The sequence below is a fragment of the Mirounga angustirostris genome, unplaced genomic scaffold, assembly GCF_029215605.1.
Source record: "Mirounga angustirostris isolate CCGP_5_RB_7025 unplaced genomic scaffold, mMirAng1.0.hap1 SCAF_7, whole genome shotgun sequence".
NCBI classification, from domain to species: domain Eukaryota; kingdom Metazoa; phylum Chordata; class Mammalia; order Carnivora; family Phocidae; genus Mirounga; species Mirounga angustirostris.
In genome coordinates this window covers 94295074-94311370 of record NW_026991715.1, presented here as the reverse complement: position 1 = coordinate 94311370, position 16297 = coordinate 94295074, and the positions used below count along the sequence as shown (strand labels likewise).

The 16297-nt window shown below is 48.1% G+C and overlaps 1 protein-coding gene across 7 annotated transcripts in view; it reads left to right on the top strand.

The window, feature by feature from the left end:
• RANBP17 (RAN binding protein 17) overlaps positions 1-16005 on the top strand; it is a 323809-nt gene extending 307804 nt beyond the window's left edge. For all 7 annotated transcript variants that reach the window (XR_010413224.1, XM_064596582.1, XM_064596579.1 and 4 more), the window contains 3 exons: positions 11539-11637; positions 13510-13637; positions 15584-16005. Coding sequence is in view for 6 of the 7 variants with exons in the window: in XM_064596582.1 (XP_064452652.1) it covers positions 11539-11637; positions 13510-13637; positions 15584-15680 (324 nt within the window). In the remaining variant the exon portion in view is untranslated. The remainder of the gene's footprint in view (positions 1-11538; positions 11638-13509; positions 13638-15583) is intronic.
• The last annotated feature ends 292 nt before the right edge of the window (positions 16006-16297 follow it).

Genomic DNA, 16297 nt, shown 5'->3' with positions numbered 1-16297 from the left:
AAGTCACAGAGCCAATAAACAGCAGTACTGAGACTCCAACTGAGGCTTTGTTGTCTCCAGATCTCACATAGCTTTTACCTTACCAAGGCATCCCGGGGCTTTAACCTGCTCTCCTCTCTTGGCATTTCTCCCACCTTTATCTCTTCAAGTGGCGTCGTGAAGGGTATGAGAAGCTCTGTTAGTTTCTTGAGGGAATGGCACTGTGGAAAGTGAGGGTCAGCTTCCTGAAGGCTTGATTTATTCATTTTACAGTTAAAAAATCACTGGTTTTTCACATACTTGAAGGGTAAATAATGGGAAATTTTCCCAAAGCATGTGAGTGTGTGCCAGAGTTGTGAGCTGAACTTTCATATTCATTTTGTGTCTTAATTCTTGGAAAGTTTAACCAGCAGCAACCATTGGTGAGGCTATGAGCCCATCTGGTATGTTCAAGAAAACTTCTTACTTGATTACAGTCTGATCACTACTTACAGAACAAGGTTAAGGTTCCCTAATCCTCTGGCCTGTCATGAGTTACTGCTACCTTGTAAGCTTTGTACCCAAGAATAATTCTTGCATGTTAATTCTTCATCCCTTGTCATGCTTAGGAAAATACAGACAGTGCTTTCAGACAGACGAAATTCCGTCCTTCTTTCAGAATCGTTTACTTGCAAATTCTGTATTTGTTAGGATTTTCTGCTTTACTACAATCAGAGCAGATTTTGCAGTCAGCGTATCTGGCTTTGAATACTTCTAACTGTGTCCTTGGGATAGTTACTTTACCTCTTCAAATATACCAGCACTTCAACCAGGGCAATTCTCAGCCTTATTGGAACTGGCCCCCAGGATCAGGTAGTTGAGCTGGTCCCTCCTGAAGTCTCATGCCCAGACTCCCCGAGACTTTAGCCAAGACCCCTCGCCTTAGCTCTCTCCCATTCTGTCACTCCTCAGCCTACCCCATAACTCGGAACATCGCCTCCGTGGAAAAGAAGAACAATTCAAGTGCATACTTAGTTGAGGTCATGTGAATAAGGAATGTGAAGTAAACTGCCAAGAAGGAGCGATGAGAAGTGCAGGGCCTGGAGAGAACTCTCTCAGGCCCCAGAGAGACCCACCAGAAGGAAGATCCTAAGCAAGAACTCTGTGTTAATGCCTGTACTTAATGTGGCATCTAGTTTTAGATAGGACGAAGAAGTTCCACTCAAGGAACTAAAAGCGTCAATTAGAGTTAAGTGCATTTAGGGACGATTTCTCAGAGACCCTTTAGGATTGGAAGGAAACAACGTGATGGGTGGGCAGTAAGAGATTGATAAATACTTGGGCTCCAGGAGCTTCTTAAGGCCACAAGGACCACATTTTATTCCATTCTGTACCACAGTGCCTGGCCCATAGTAGGCGCTCAGTGAGTCTGTGAGCATTGAATACGTGTGAGAAATGAGGAGGGAGGGGAAAAGAAGGAGGGAGAAGCCCCTGGCACGGCACCCGACACGTAGTAGGCACTTAGTACGTATGTGTTGCCTGTGTGCACCTGCACGTAACGAGAGCCAGTAGTGGAATATTAGTGACTGGGAACCTGGGTGCGGATGAAAGAAACCTGGCACGTCACGAGAGGGGCTCACAGCCTCATGGCCCTCCAGAGGCCTGGCCTGTTTTGGAGTCTGCACTTGAAGGGAGCAATTCTGGCCGCAGCAAATGATGTGCTCTTATCCCGCAGAAGCAGCAGACCCTCCCTCCGCAACCCCATCTTCTTCCTGAGCCCCCTGCATTACAGAGAGGCTGGAAGCAAATTGACAGAAACCTGGAGGAAAGGAACTCGAGTGATTTAGGAGAATTGAAGGGCTGGCTTATGGGGCCAGATTAAAGAAGCTAAGTATGTATAGCCTGCCTAAGTGACAACTAAATGGGGCATTTGATAAGTCTATAAATACTTGGAAGATGTACATGCCAAGGAGCAAAGGGAATTACTTAGCATGGCACAGTGGACTATTGGCATAATGGGATAGTATTAAGAAAGGGAAAATGAAGGTTGAACATCAATAAAAAGCTTCCTGACAAAGAGAACCGTTCCTGACAGGGGACACAATTAAGTTATGCGCTGCGGGCCAAGGGAGGTCATGGCAGGTGCCATTTCTCAGGGTGCTGGCCACAGAGCCAGCAAAGAGGGAGCCGAGATCCACCCCGACTGAGGCGCAGGGGCCAGGCAGGTGACCTATGCCTGTGGCCTCCCGATCCTGGAACAGGAACAGAGCTGCATCCGTCAGATGGATTGGAAGTCAGACTGCCCAGGCCTCCTAAAGGGTCGGACCACCTGGAGAGGGGCTCCACTGGCGGTTTGTCCTTCTTCGGTGTCACCGCCAGGTTCATTCATCTTGAACGGCACCCCATTGCCCGCAAGATAAGGCCCATGTTTTGTAGCACCCGTCCCTAAGCCCTTCAGGAGATCTGGCCCCTGCCTACCTACTCAGCCTCCTCTGCCTCCACTGCCCCCTCCACACCCTCTCCAGGCCCACAGAACTGCTCGCCGTCCCCCAAATACGTCCCCAAACCTGTGCACCTGCTCGCCCTTCTCCCACCCTGTGTGCCTGTCAGACTTGGCTCATTCTCTCCGACAGCTCCACATGTCACCTGTGAAACCTTCCTCGCCTGGCCCCCACCCAAGGCAGAGCTCATCAGCCACCTCTGGTCTCTTAAAGCCTCCCACACAAGCTTCTGTTTGTGGCACTTGGTATGCTGTGCTGTCATGGCTTATAAACTGTGGATCTCCTTCCCTACTTGACCGTGAGCTCTTCTGAGGGCTGGGACTGTGTGCCTTGTTCATCTGTATGTCCCCAGGGTGTGACACACAGCTTGGCACAAAGTAGGTGGTCAGTAAATGTCTGAATAAATCAGGGAACCGGGTTCTGTTCCTGTCATTCCTTAGGCTTCCTATGTAATTATTAGGGCAAAAGAGCTTCCAAATCTCAGTAACTCTGAATCATCTCCTTGGCCTCCTGGCCAGCACTCTCTGCCATTTAGACGACTATAAATAAAAACCCTCAAATCTGAAAGGCAGCATGCTGTCCTCTGTGGTTTAAACATAAACTCTAGACTAATCTTTAATGGAAAATGCTTCCGAGGGCCCTGTGAATGTGCCACAAAAATACTTTTTCTCCCCACACAAAATCATTTGAACATAATAAGTAAAATAATCCTCCACTGTTGGTTATGAAGATTTTTAGGTCCATCTAACGATAAAGCCCTTCAGGAAATCAGGGAGAATGTAGTGACAGATGAGAGACAATGAAACATTGAACCTCCTACTGTGAGGATAATATATTTATTATGAAATACAATATTCATTGCACTCTGCTTGGATGACTGCACGAGATGCCCTCGTGCCATTATGCCTGATATCGCTCTGTTTTGAAATACGATATTCATTGGGAAATGTCGTGATGACCGTTCAATAAAGTAGCATACTGTTGCCCACTCCCTTCCCTGATTCTCAGTGGCCTCGGTTAGAGTTTACTTTATCGCTGAGTATTTAACGTAGACATGTGCTTGTAGTCTCCGTCATGCCTATATACGTCCGCCGGCTGGGGTTCATCTCACTGCTCCTTATTTCCCGAGTTCACTGTTGGACTGTTGGCTTGGGAGACAGCAGCAACCTCCCCGCCGCCCTTAGCCCTGCAGGGGCCATCTAGCACCCAGCCCCTTCTCTCCACGGGCAGTCCTGCATTTGAGGCCATGCTCTTAAAGCTCTGACTTTAGCTACAGCTTCGGGGGCAGGTTGCGTTTCTTGGAAGGATTTCATTGCCTGGGAAGGAAATGGGGTATGCATGCACGCAAGGCTTCTGACCGCTCCTCTCTGTCTCTGCTACCAGACTTGCTGGGGCCCTCACCGTCTCTGGGCTGGACTTTTGCAGTCGTATCTAAACATGCCCCCTTGCCTCCAGTACCGACGCATCGTTGCCTTGCTCCGGTCTCCCATCAGTCATTGTTCTAGATCCCAGAGCTCAGCATTATTCGGAAATCCTTCGAAGGCTACCCTTTATGCACTGGCCCAAACTCGTTTCTGCATTTAGCATGACAGCACAGGCCTTTTAGAGCCTGGACTCAGCCCAGCCTTCAGCTCCCCGCCCTCAGCTCTGCTCCTTTCTACTCAAAAGAAGGGGCTAACTGTTCCTCAGACATCCCAGGCCCTGTCTGTTTTGTCCTTTCTCCTTTTATTTCCTCTTCCTGATACATCCTTCTTCCCCGGTGATGCTTATATGCATCTTTTAAGGTTCAAGCTAAATTATCACCCATCCTATGAAGATAGGCTGGTCTTTTTAGGCAGAATCATAGCACGTGTGCCCCCTCTCTCTTGAGCTTGTACACATATTTGCTAATTTAGGAACCCCCAGGGGCTAGGAGAGGCCATTAGAGGTTCTAGAACCTGGCTGTGTGGCTGTCATTCATTCGGGAATAAAAATTAGAGGAAAATGGCTTTGGAGGTGAAGGCTGTTCCTCTGCATATAGATTTTCCCAACATTCCCACCCAGAGGAGACCTAGATGACGTTTTTCCGAGCGATGCTGAATTTTTACGTCAAATGGGGAAAGTGTTCTGTTTGATGCTGGCAAGAGAAGAGTGAGAAAGAGTTTCCCAAATAGTGCTGAGTGGCAAGCCCTGCAGACTCCCAGTGCCCCAGGTTTTCTGGTTTTATTTGAATGCAGCAAGCTGCTTTATGAGATCTGCAGCCACTTGAAATATGATTTACTACTCGTAAAAAGTTTCAAATGGATAATGAAGATTCAAGAATGAGACTCACAGTGTAGCGTAGTCAATTTTGTTGCTCTTGCTCTCCAGTACATCTCTGCCATTGAAATGAATTATTTATTATAATTTATTTCAACCATGGAAAATAAAACTGTTTTCATTGTGATGTGTGCTGTAACATTCAGAGTAGACACATTACATGCAGTACTCTCAATTAATTAATCCTGAAGTTTCGTTCCAACTTCATCTTCTTTCGTATAAGCCAGGAGACTGGCAGGTAATTCTTTCCCCAATAAACTATGATTAAAATGAATGTTTTCAGAACTAGGGGTAATGTCGATAATGGAGAAAATTGAAACAACAGCAAAACTGAGTTGTGTATTTCCTTAGATTTTACGATGGATGGAATGGATGGAAAAGTTTTTTTAATATCCTGGGCGATTTATCACTTGGAGAAAAAGCATCCTTAAGCTTCGTGGAGGAGGGGGCGGAGGAAGAGAGTGCTGGTGGTTTAGATGTGGAAATATTCACTGCTAATATAAAACCAGCTGAGTTAACCAGTCCTGCAATACCTGTATTGGTAAAAAGGATGTTTTTCTTTTCTTTTCTTTTCTTTTTTTTAACTTCGAGAGCAAAGCTAGCATTGTGCAAACGCCAAGTAGGGAGGACTCCCAAATGATTTTCCAAAGGAGAGCGGGTCACCCATAATTGATTGCAATCTTGTTTCTTTAAAAGTAAGAGGCTCACTGCATCTTGCATTTTGTTTGATTTTTTTTTTCATTTCAAGTGCTAAATACTTGCTACTATCATGAGGCTGTAAAGACACAGTAAGAATTTACGAAAGCGCTTAATATGTACAGAAATTAGAAGATTTAATGTAACATAGATGGTGGGGCTTAGTTAATCCAGGCAGGAAAATATATGCTTATTTGTCCATTGCTTTCATTTTTCATAACATTCCACTAATATCACATCAGTAGACGGCAGACGAAGAGAACAATTGATTCCTTTTCCCTAAAGATGACTAGTATCTAATTTGAGGAGGATCACATTTCAATATCTGCTGTGCACGTGGCCTCAGGAACAGCACTCGGTAATGACAGCAACTCCCTTACTTCCACAAGCACTGAAAACCTGGAAGCTTTCCTCCTTCGGCAGCGTTCAGATCTCCATCCTGGGCATGGGGCTCTGGAGAAATTACTGTGGAGTTGGGTAGAAGGTTTCTCTGCTTTTTCAGATCCGACTGCACTCTCCCGGCAATCCTGTTTTTGTTTCACTGTTTTTAACTAGGGCCAGCCTTCCCCCTGCTGTCTTACTGGCCTTCTGAAAGGCCATTTACGTATGTACACCAAGAGATTCCTGAGACTCAGGACCAGCTCTTCAGTTTTGGGTCCATTTATCATTGGTCGTTCCTCAAAACTTCACCAGCTCGTTGTATCAAAATCAAGAACAATCTAGCTTGACCAGAGGTGCGGAGAATTGTGTATTCTACTCCTCTTCCCATTAAGGCCCCTTACCTCACCGATTAAGACATCTCCTTCTGCAGACATGCCCTCTTGCGCACAGCCCTGACCATCCTTGCTTTGTCTTCCTCCCCTGTCCCCCCACTTAGATCCAGGCACAGGGAAGCCTCATCCAGGGCCTCTCGCCTTTTCTCTGGCTGTCCTTCCTTTGTCAAAGCAAAACCTCCTTCTCAGGCCCTCTTTCTACCACCTTTTGGACAAGACCGATTGCTCTTGTCCCGTTCCCATTTTCCCTTTCCCGGGTCAGCAGGCGACACAGTCGCAGTACGCCTGACACGCACACGATCCCGAAGAGGGAAGAGCTGGGGTCCCCTCACTGTAGCCGGGCTTCGGGCCCTGCGCTGTCAGGGCTCGTGGCGTCGCTCCAGCTCCAGGCTTTTGTCTCTCTGATACAGGCCGGGAGCAAGAGGGAGTGTTTGAGTTTTTTCATCTAGTTCTTAGAACTCTGTGGAATGGTTTTTAGTTACATTATTCAGTAGGCTCTAAGAACGCTAACAGTGAAAAGCGTTCACCTTGTAGGGAATGTTGTAACTCAAAGGAAATTAGCATAATTTACTAATGTTTTCAATGATGTTAATTTAAATTACTGTGTACATGGTACTTTTGGTGGGAGGGAAATTGTTATTTTTAGAAAAACATTCAATGAACCATTTTCCAGAGACAGTCTATTAATTATGTCTACTGTTGTTCATCTTGAGAGTCTGAAAATCTGTTAACCACATTTCCAGAAGCGTTAGGTAGGAGGCAGGAAGGTCTGCAAACTCTCCAGGAATTGCTGCCCTGGATTCTCATTGCGGGGATCCAGCAGCTGCCTGACTCTTCGGCAGGTGGCACAGTGGCTGAACAGAGGGGATGCGTGTGGGCATCAGATCCGGGAGGCCCACTGAAGGTGCCAGAGTGAGCCGTGGCCGGAAGCGAGCCTCGCCGCCCACACCGTCAGGGGCCCAGCAGGCTGTGGCAGGAGCCAGACACGCTGCTGATGGACTCAGCACCGCTGCAGACTGGGAGGCCGCAGGCTGGCGTTGAGGGCGCAGCCATGGCCTCCGGACCCAGGCAGACCCGTGCGCGTATCTGAGTTCTCCCTCACTGCCGGAGAGCTGTAGCCTGATGCCTCGAGCAAGTAACTTCCTGCTCGGGACCTCAGCTCCGTAGTCTACAAAGTGAGGATAAGGCCTGCTTCAAGGTTAGCTGAGGGTTAGACCCAGCACGTGCCGAACAGAGTGCTGAGCACCCAGAAGGCTCTCCATAAGTGGTAACTGTTAGGACCGTGGGCAATGAGAGGACTCACGGGGCACGGCCTTTCCTGGGTGCCCCTGCTGGTCGGTGGAGAAGACGGTGCGTCAGCCTTCAGCCTTGGTAGCCCCCACGAGGGCTCTGGCTGCTGGCTGGAGGGACACCGGCGGCTTAGGAGAGTTCTCAGGCTCTGCACACAAGGGCAAGATCCTTGGAAATGAACAGTGTATTAATTTAGATATTTACCCATTTCAGAGTTTAGCCAGAGATTGAGGCCAGAACTCTGTTTTTTATATGATCCCCTTTCAAAATGTTCTTTAGCTCTTTATACTTTGGCTCTTGATAGTTCATCCATCCTTTCTCATTCATTCATTCATTCATGTACCCATTCTTTCATTCAGTCGCTATTTCCCAAGCCTCTGCTGTGTGCCAGAGACCATGCCGGGCCCTGGGGATACAGCGAGCAGGCCCTCGTGGTCTCAGCGCCCAGGAGTTTATAGACTAGTCTCACTACCAGTCATCAGCCGGCACTCACTGGGGCCGTGTGACTCCCACCATCCCGCTCGACCCAGCTTCTAGAGCCACTGAGCCTCCAACTCCCTTAGAGTACATACTCGCCATCTAGCAGCAAAGCCTTCAACACAAGTGCCATCTTTGCTTATTCTACATCAGCCGGAGATAGAACAGGAAGCGCCTGGTGTGAGAGCGTGTGGTCACCACCTTGCCACTGGGAGAGCGTGACCAGCATATCCAGGTTGCGGGGTCCGCTGTGCTTCGGGCTTGTGCCCAAAGCATCTTAGGGCGGAAGCGTAGGAGAGGGGCCGAGGGGAGAAGAGCGATCCAGATGACCCAACAGAACTTGTCTTACCTTTCCAGGTCAGATATTTGTGGTAGCTTTGTGTTTGATTTGGAAGACGACAAGTTTTCAGAACAGCAGAAACACTGTCATTCAGACTCCATGCTAATACATGTGCCAGACAAATAGGGATGGTTTGGGGACTATTTCCTATGGTGGCTTATTTTTTGACTGCAACTCTCAGTGAAGTTAGATAATTGCAAGGAGACTATAGTCTCATTTATCTGAACATAATCAAGACATGAAATGGGGTGCTTCGTTGAGCCCTGAGATTCCATTAGGTCACACCACAGAGGGAAGCCATAGTTGCAGTGAAGGGACACTAGTAATTTTGGGGTGCCTACTGGGTGGCAAACACGGTACAAAATGCTTGGCACAGGTGAAGGAAGTCAGTCCTCACAGCAGCCCTTCAGAGTAGTTGCTATAGTCCCCCGTTTTATAGGTCAGAAAACAAAGGCTCACAGAACTGAAGGGACTTGCCCAGCATCCAGGTTAGGTAAGTGGCAGGCCTGGGTTTGGCCTCCTTTCTGGTTGGCTCCAAAGCCTGTCCCCACACACCGTGTTGGTTTTGTTTCATGGAGGGCCGTTTCCTACAGACTCACGCCAAAGCCTGTGGGAAGAAGGAAGGAGAAAGGAGTAAGTGCTGAGGCAGTGTGGATTATGGTTTTCCTAAGTGGACCAAGCCACACAGCTCCTCTTCCCAAATGGTCCCTTCCCTGGTTGGGCAGAAGAGCTGCTTGGCGTAATACAGTGGATAATGTGTTTCAGCGTAGGCCCTGGAAAATGTAGCCTCGGTTGAGCAGATCGGAAATGGCCATTCCAGCCATCCTGTAACAGTATGGAAGTGAGCAGAAGCTGGGGGAGGGGGGCCTGCTCACAGCACTCCTTGTACTAAATCCTCTGGTGCTTTGTGATTCCATGCAGGCTGGGGTGCGCCGGTGCAGAGTCGCCAAGGGCCCTCCCCTCTCAGTCTGCACGTGTCCATATCATTGAGCACAGAGAGCCTCCTACCAGAGGTTTTGCATTACCTGGAACAGGATTCTGTACTTCGGCATTTCACCCACTACTCTTCCAAACTGGGAGAGGGGGGGAGCTTCTCCAAAGGAATCTGCCACATCGCTTGTGCTGTTTCCCCCATACCCTCTAGGATTATTAGAAAGAAAAAAAAAAGTTCTGGAAATGAGCTGCCACGTCAATAGCACTTGAGCAGATTTGCTCACTAATCTCCATTTTTCCGGAAGAGTAAAAAAAATTTTTTTAAAAAATCAAACATTTTAGCCAACTTTATTTTTAGAAAAGTATTTTATTCAAACATCGCCTTACTTATTACAGACATAAATACATGCATTCAGACAAATGAATCCACGGGAGAACCGTATAAAGTAATTGGCACATCACTTCAGGATGCTTTGTCAGTTACTGGAGGAGTTTGGTGCCTCTAACTTTAATCTTTTCCATTAAAATATCCATTCTGCCTTCAGATTGTGAAGCCCATAATATTTTAGACTGTCTCCATAGATCTGTTAGTTTTGCTTGTCAGTTTAATTTGTGGCTCTATGACTTTGGGTGGCTTGTCAGATTGTACATGGAAGCATGTAATCTACAAGTGATGTTCAGCATGCCAGGCTTGAGACCTCGCCTCTCCCCAGAGAGACTGGACATACAGTAAGTGTGGAATTGGCCGGTTTCATCTACAAGTAGCCTGTTAGGATGACGATGATGATGTATGGGATGGCAGATGTTTCGGACTACAGAGATGCTCATTACTGCTGTTATCATATACCTTAAGCATTTATGGCACGTTTTCCTCTCTGCAACACTTTTTATATCCACCATCTCATTTGATTCTCAGAGCTTTCTTGGGCTAGATTATTATTTCCATCTTGATAGCTAATGAAACTGACACAGGAACTGGCCTGAGATCGCCAAGCAGATTGGATTGCAGAAGTGCAGGGGACGAGAGTCGACGCCACCAGAGCCCAGTCGGGGGTCACGTGGGTGGTAGCTTGGCCACATAACTGCCATTTCCCCTGTGCTCCTTGGGGCACAGGAGCTCAGGGGCTGTGGAAATGGAAGGACTAGAGATGCCAAGGAAAGGCAAGTGTACCATCAGCTGAACGCAGGGGAGCAAAGCTTGTTTCCCTGCCACTTGCCCAGAGTAGTGCAGAAACCCCAACCCTGGCTTTCCTCCTTTAATGTCACCACAACTGCACGCATTCTACTTGTCCCCAGAGGGATCTTGCTTAAATGCAGATCTGAGCATGTCTCTCCTTTGCCACAAACCCATCACAGGCTGTCCCTTCATCACGATGAAGTCCAGGCTCCCCAGCATGGTCTACCAGCCTGGCCCTGGGGTCTGGCTTCTCTGGCCCCCGTCTCTTCTCTCCTGTCACACTCAGTTCTTTCCCAACCTCCTTTTGCACTGCTTTCTCTGCCCAGAACACATTTATGATGCTGTCCTTAAACTGAACCCTCTCTGTGGAATCTTCCCTACCTTCTCCCCAAAGACCCAGGAGCATCCCTCCCTCCTCTGCTAGCCCACTGCACTTGGCCCAGCCCTATTTCTGACTATCTGTCTGCTCTGTGCCCTGCCCCAAGAAGCTTCTAGCTCCTCCAGGGCACAGGTCACGGTAGATGCCTGTTCTCTGACCTCTCTTAGGTGTCTTACAGACTTTGAATTTAAGAGGATACATTTGTATGTACATGTAAAAGTGAAGCGAGTGAGTGAACTAGTGAATGAAGAACAAATGAGCCTGAGCCAGCAGGAAACAGGACCTTCCAAGGTCGCATGGAATGTGTCCCGTTTCTCCCTCTCTCTGAGAGATGCTCCCCCTCCATAACTTGACCTCTAGTGAAATGAGAGACAGGAAGGAAGGTGAGCTGGGCTTCTATCTGGCCGCTTGCATGGAGGAAAGCATACCAGGGTTGAGAGGCAGAGACTGATCCTCTTAGCTCTGTAACCTCTGATTTCTGCCCACCCAGAAGGTTCTCACTGAAGCCTTTGGTGGTAGAAACTCTTCCTCAGGGCACTGGGAGTCTTGGCCAAGAGTTCCAGCCTGCAGCATTATAGGCTTGCAGAGTCAAAGCTCTTTGTCCAGGAAGAGCCCTCATGGCTGTTGGCACGACGTAGGGGTAGAAGGTGAGCACATGACAGGCCTGGGATTGGGGGGACCTCTGAGCCAAGGTCTTATTTGACTCTGTCTTCTAGATGATGTCTGTCCTCATGAACACCATTGTCTTTGAAGACTGTCGGAACCAGTGGTCAGTATCCAGGCCTCTCCTGGGGCTCATCCTGCTCAACGAGAAGGTGAGTGTGATCGCAGTAAGGTCCACAGGAGGTGGTCCCTGGGAGGAGGGAGAAGCTGTACGCCAGGCCGAGCTGTGACAAGAAGAACAGAAGGAACAACGGAGCTTGAGCTGGAACCTTGAACACTCTGGGGCAAGGCCATATTCCCCCAGAAGGCCCTTCCCCAAAGGCCTCAGATCTCCCTCAGGTAAGTGAAGACCTCAAGACCAGCTCTTCTGGAACCCGGAGCCCCCACACGTCGGGCAGGTGGTTTGCTCAGTAATGCTTCAAGCTCACCCTCATTCCCCTACCCCGTTTCCTGTGGAATTCCGAGCTACAGCTCTTTGCTCCTCTTGTATTTTGGGATCCTCACTGCCCTATGTGGTCGTCGTCCTTTCAGGGACTCGCTGCGGAGCCAGCACCCTCCATCTGAGAGCCCAAGGCTCCAGCTCGTAAGTGCACTCACCACCCGGGGCGGCCTCCCAGGCCCTCCAGCTTCCTCCTGGACGCACCCCTCGTCCCCCTGGCAGTCGGCAGGAACAGTGCATTACTGCTCGGGAGAATGAATTGTCTATACAGTAAGATGGTACTGGGGAGAAAGACAGTGAGATCAGAGGCAGCCGCATACATTAAAATTCAAACTGAAATCCCAGCCTTGGAAGGAAACTAATAGAAGAAGAAAATGTATCAAAAAGAGAAGCGCTGCCTCATCATTCACCTGTGCTGAAGTATCCAATTTTAGCCACATTCATAGCACTGTCATTCATCTTCCCTCGGTGTTATTGTGATTTAAATCCAAGCTCTATAAAAGAGAGCAGTTCTTTTAAAATGATTGAGAGGGAATAAGGGCAAATTCAGTGTTTAGAAAAAGCTTATGACATCACAATATTATACTTTACTGATGGAGGCAATATTTCATGGTTGGGGATGAAAAACTAATAATTTTCTCTTTGGTGTGAGTCACTGCATCATTATAAAAGGGAAAAATAAGTAGTTTTGTGCATGCCCAATCTTGTTCAGGAAGACATTGTGGTTTAAGTGTAATACCTCTGATATATAGTATTTAAGTATTAGTCTGACTACATATTAATTATGTGTGTTTTTGATGTGGGCTGTTTTAATGTATGATGGAAATTAAATACCATGCTGTTTGGGCTTGGAAGGATAAACACATGACTGGCAAAATGTTGTCTTTGTGCTGAAATTAAGCTGTTTCCAGTGATGAGGAGCTGTGGGTCGTGTGAGAGCTTGTGTGTGGGTAGAAGCCTGCAGACCCCAGCAGAGGAGAGGGGCTGTGCAGCTCTTTGGGACCAGGCATGACAGGTGTATTTCTTAGTGCAGGAAGGCCCTCCCAGAACGAAGCAAGTCCCCTTAGGACCCCGCCTCAGCGGCAGGGCAGACCCAGCCTGAGCCAGCGGACAGGGACTCGGGACAAAGTCCGGGGTTGTGTGAGGACTCAGTCACTAAAGCCATGGATGATGCTGCAGCCTGAGAGGGGACCCTGAGCCTTTCCTCCAGTCACCCCGAGTTCTCCCTGTTAAGTTCTTCCCCTCTGCCTCAGAAGGGAAGAGGCCCTTCCTCTTTCAGCCTTTCTGTGATGAGTGGAGGTGAGAGTCAGGAAGACCTTCACACACTTGGTCCCCCACAGAGGACCTAAATTGTTCAGTGATGGTAGAACAATTATCACAAGAGATCTTTATGAGAAGGGATAATACAGTTCATACCTCGGAATGTATCTATTGCCTTGGCTTAAAGTTCAAAGTGGTCCTGGACCGAAGCTCCTTTGAGAGTGAGGAGCACTGAGCGGATGGAGCAGATCGAGACCCTCCCCCACAGCTCTCTCGGGGCCCAGGTTTGGCGTCAGGGCCCTGAGGCTGTTCTGTCTCCCCACAGTATTTTAGTGAACTGAGGGCAAGCCTGATAAACAGCCAGCCTGTCCCCAAGCAGGAGGTCCTTGCCCAGTGCTTCAGGAACCTGATGGAAGGAGTGGAGCAGAACCTGTCCATCAAGAACAGAGACAGGTAAGCACTGCCCAGTAAGCTCAACATCTCTGGCTTATGGAAAATAACTGGATCGTGCTTAACACAGTTCACATATTGATGTGACTTAGACTCAATTTCTTTCCATCCAATAAATATTACTAGGTACTCGCTTTAAAAAAAAAAAAATTATTTATTTATTTATTTGACACAGACAGAGAGAGAGAGCACAAGTGGGGGTGGGGGAGGAGAGGGAGAAGCAGGGAGCCTGATGCAGGACTCAATCCCAGAGCCCTGGGATCATGACCTGAGCTGAGGGCAGACGCTTAACCGACTGAGCCACCCAGACGCCCCATTTGCTTTTTTTTAAGCACCACGCTAGGCACTACATAGGGATGCAGAGATGAATAAAATGCAGCCTGTACCCTTATGTACTCTATAACCCAACAGAAGATATGAAAAATAACTCACTGAAAAGGTCAAAAGAAGGAAAGCTCAGATCTGCTATGAAGGACGAGGGAAGGCTTCCCGGCATTTGAACAAGCACAGGCTTTGAGGTTAGCCGGACTCCAGTTTAAATTTTATCCCTGCCTTCTACAGGCTGTGTGGCAGTGAGTAAGGCAGTCAACTGCTCTGATCCTCAGTTTTCTCACCAACAAAATTGGTTGTGATATTGAAATGACAGAATGTTGTAAAGCATGGTCCCTAGGACAAAGGAGCCATAGTAATAAACATTAGTCCCTTCCTCTGCCCAACCTTTAAGAGTGGCTGGTTTTACAAAAGTTGCCAATGAGATCTAAATGAAAGGAACCCAGACTTATCGGGTATGCTTTCATCCATTCATTTATTTAGAGCAGAAAATTTTATTGAGCATCTACTATGTGCCAGGCATTGAGGATACCAGTGGTGAACTAATTGGTCAAGGTTTTTGCCTCACAGAGCTTCTAATGGAGGAAACAGACCATAATGAACAACGTAGAAAGAAATTGTTTTTCGGGGAGTGGGGGGTGGAAGGGACTGCCTGCACAATCCTTTTATAAAAGTGGTAACATTCAGATGCTTCACCATTTGAAATGCGAGTCATCAATCATCCCAAAACCACAGCAGCGTGTGGTGGAGTCACCAGTCTGGGCTCTGGCAATAGAAGGCCAAGTCGGGTAGGCTCTGCAAACACACGCTTGTCTGCTCATCCCGTGCCACGATCCTCTGGCAGGAGGAAGAGACTGAATGAATGGGGACACCGCAGGTGCCTGTTGTGGGGGAGATTGCATCACTTGAGGCTTGGGAATTTGAGTACCCCCTCCTGAGCTGCTCTGTGAAATGATGCCAGACAGTCCTCCCGTTTAAGAGAGTACAAATGCTTTCCGTGTGCCGTGCACTAGGTTGAGTACTTATGGGCATTGTCTAAATTGATTCAGTAAATTCTCACTTCCCACAATCCCGTGAAGTAGCTACTCCAGTTGAGCACCAAGACAAGAGGTTAAGTGTTCATCCACAATCACCCCGCTAAGAAGTGGTGGAGTCAGGATTCGAACCCAGGTAATCTAGCCTGGTTTTCTCATCTGCAAAATGAGGATACGAATACCTGCCTTTGGGAAGACTTGTGATGCTTAGGTGAATTTATATGTAAACTCAACCCAGTGCCTGGCACATAAACTTTGAATCATTTCTTTATATTCCTTACCATCTGTGTGTAATTTGACTCTTAAGAACAGTTTTTAAATAGTACACCCACCAAATGTGCCCCTCACAGTGGTCCAGGTATATCTGGTGGTAAGCCTTGTTTTCCGGGAGGGGAAGGAGGGAGGGGGTGTTGGTGGCAGAACAGTCGTGGGGCAGTGGAGGTGGGAGGCGGGAGGGAGGCGGGAGCTGGGCCAGGATCTGGGGCTCTCTCCAAGGTCCTGAGCTTCCGCAGTGGCTTTATCATCCAGAGGCTCACACCACCTCGGCCTTGCCACTGCCCCCCGCCTTTCTTCCTTTCTCCCCAGGTTCACCCAGAACCTGTCCGTCTTCAGAAGAGACGTGGCAGAGGCGCTGCGCAGTGACGGCAGCACCGAGCCGTGCAGTCTGGACATGATGAGCTGACCGCCTCCCCCGACCACGTGCCGAGCAGCCTTTACCGAGAGACTCTTGTGCGTCTGGGTCCCAGGACAGTGATGTTGGCAAGCCCAGGAGAATCTATTTTTCAAAACGAACAACAACAAAATCTCTACCTTTTTATAAGTCTGGCCTAATTATAAGAATTTATAATAGTGCACAAACAATGTAAATTCAGTCTTGGCTCTGAGAAAGCAAAAGATGGGTTTTCAGTCTTTCTATAAAATACCATTATCTTTGTTCTTATAATGCTCCAAAAGGGTGTAGAAACAATATTTAACCAAAGAACTTAATAAACCAGGTTTGAACCTAAGCCTGTACTAGTTGATGGTCCTCTGTAATCAAGGTGGTGAATGTCTTGGAGCTACAGCCTTCAACGTGGATCCTGAGTTGAGACAAATACCATTTGAACCCGTTAAGTTAGTAGTTTGTTACGAGTCTGGAAGAGGCAGCGTTGGGGTCTCTGAGCTGTGGGCCTTTAGAACGAGCCTGGGAGCACTCCAGAGCATCCCACAGGACTGCGCACAGCCCTCCTGGCCTCAGCAGCATCTGATAAAGTTGAGAGACAGTAACACAATTAAATGACTTACAAACAACGTTTGCTT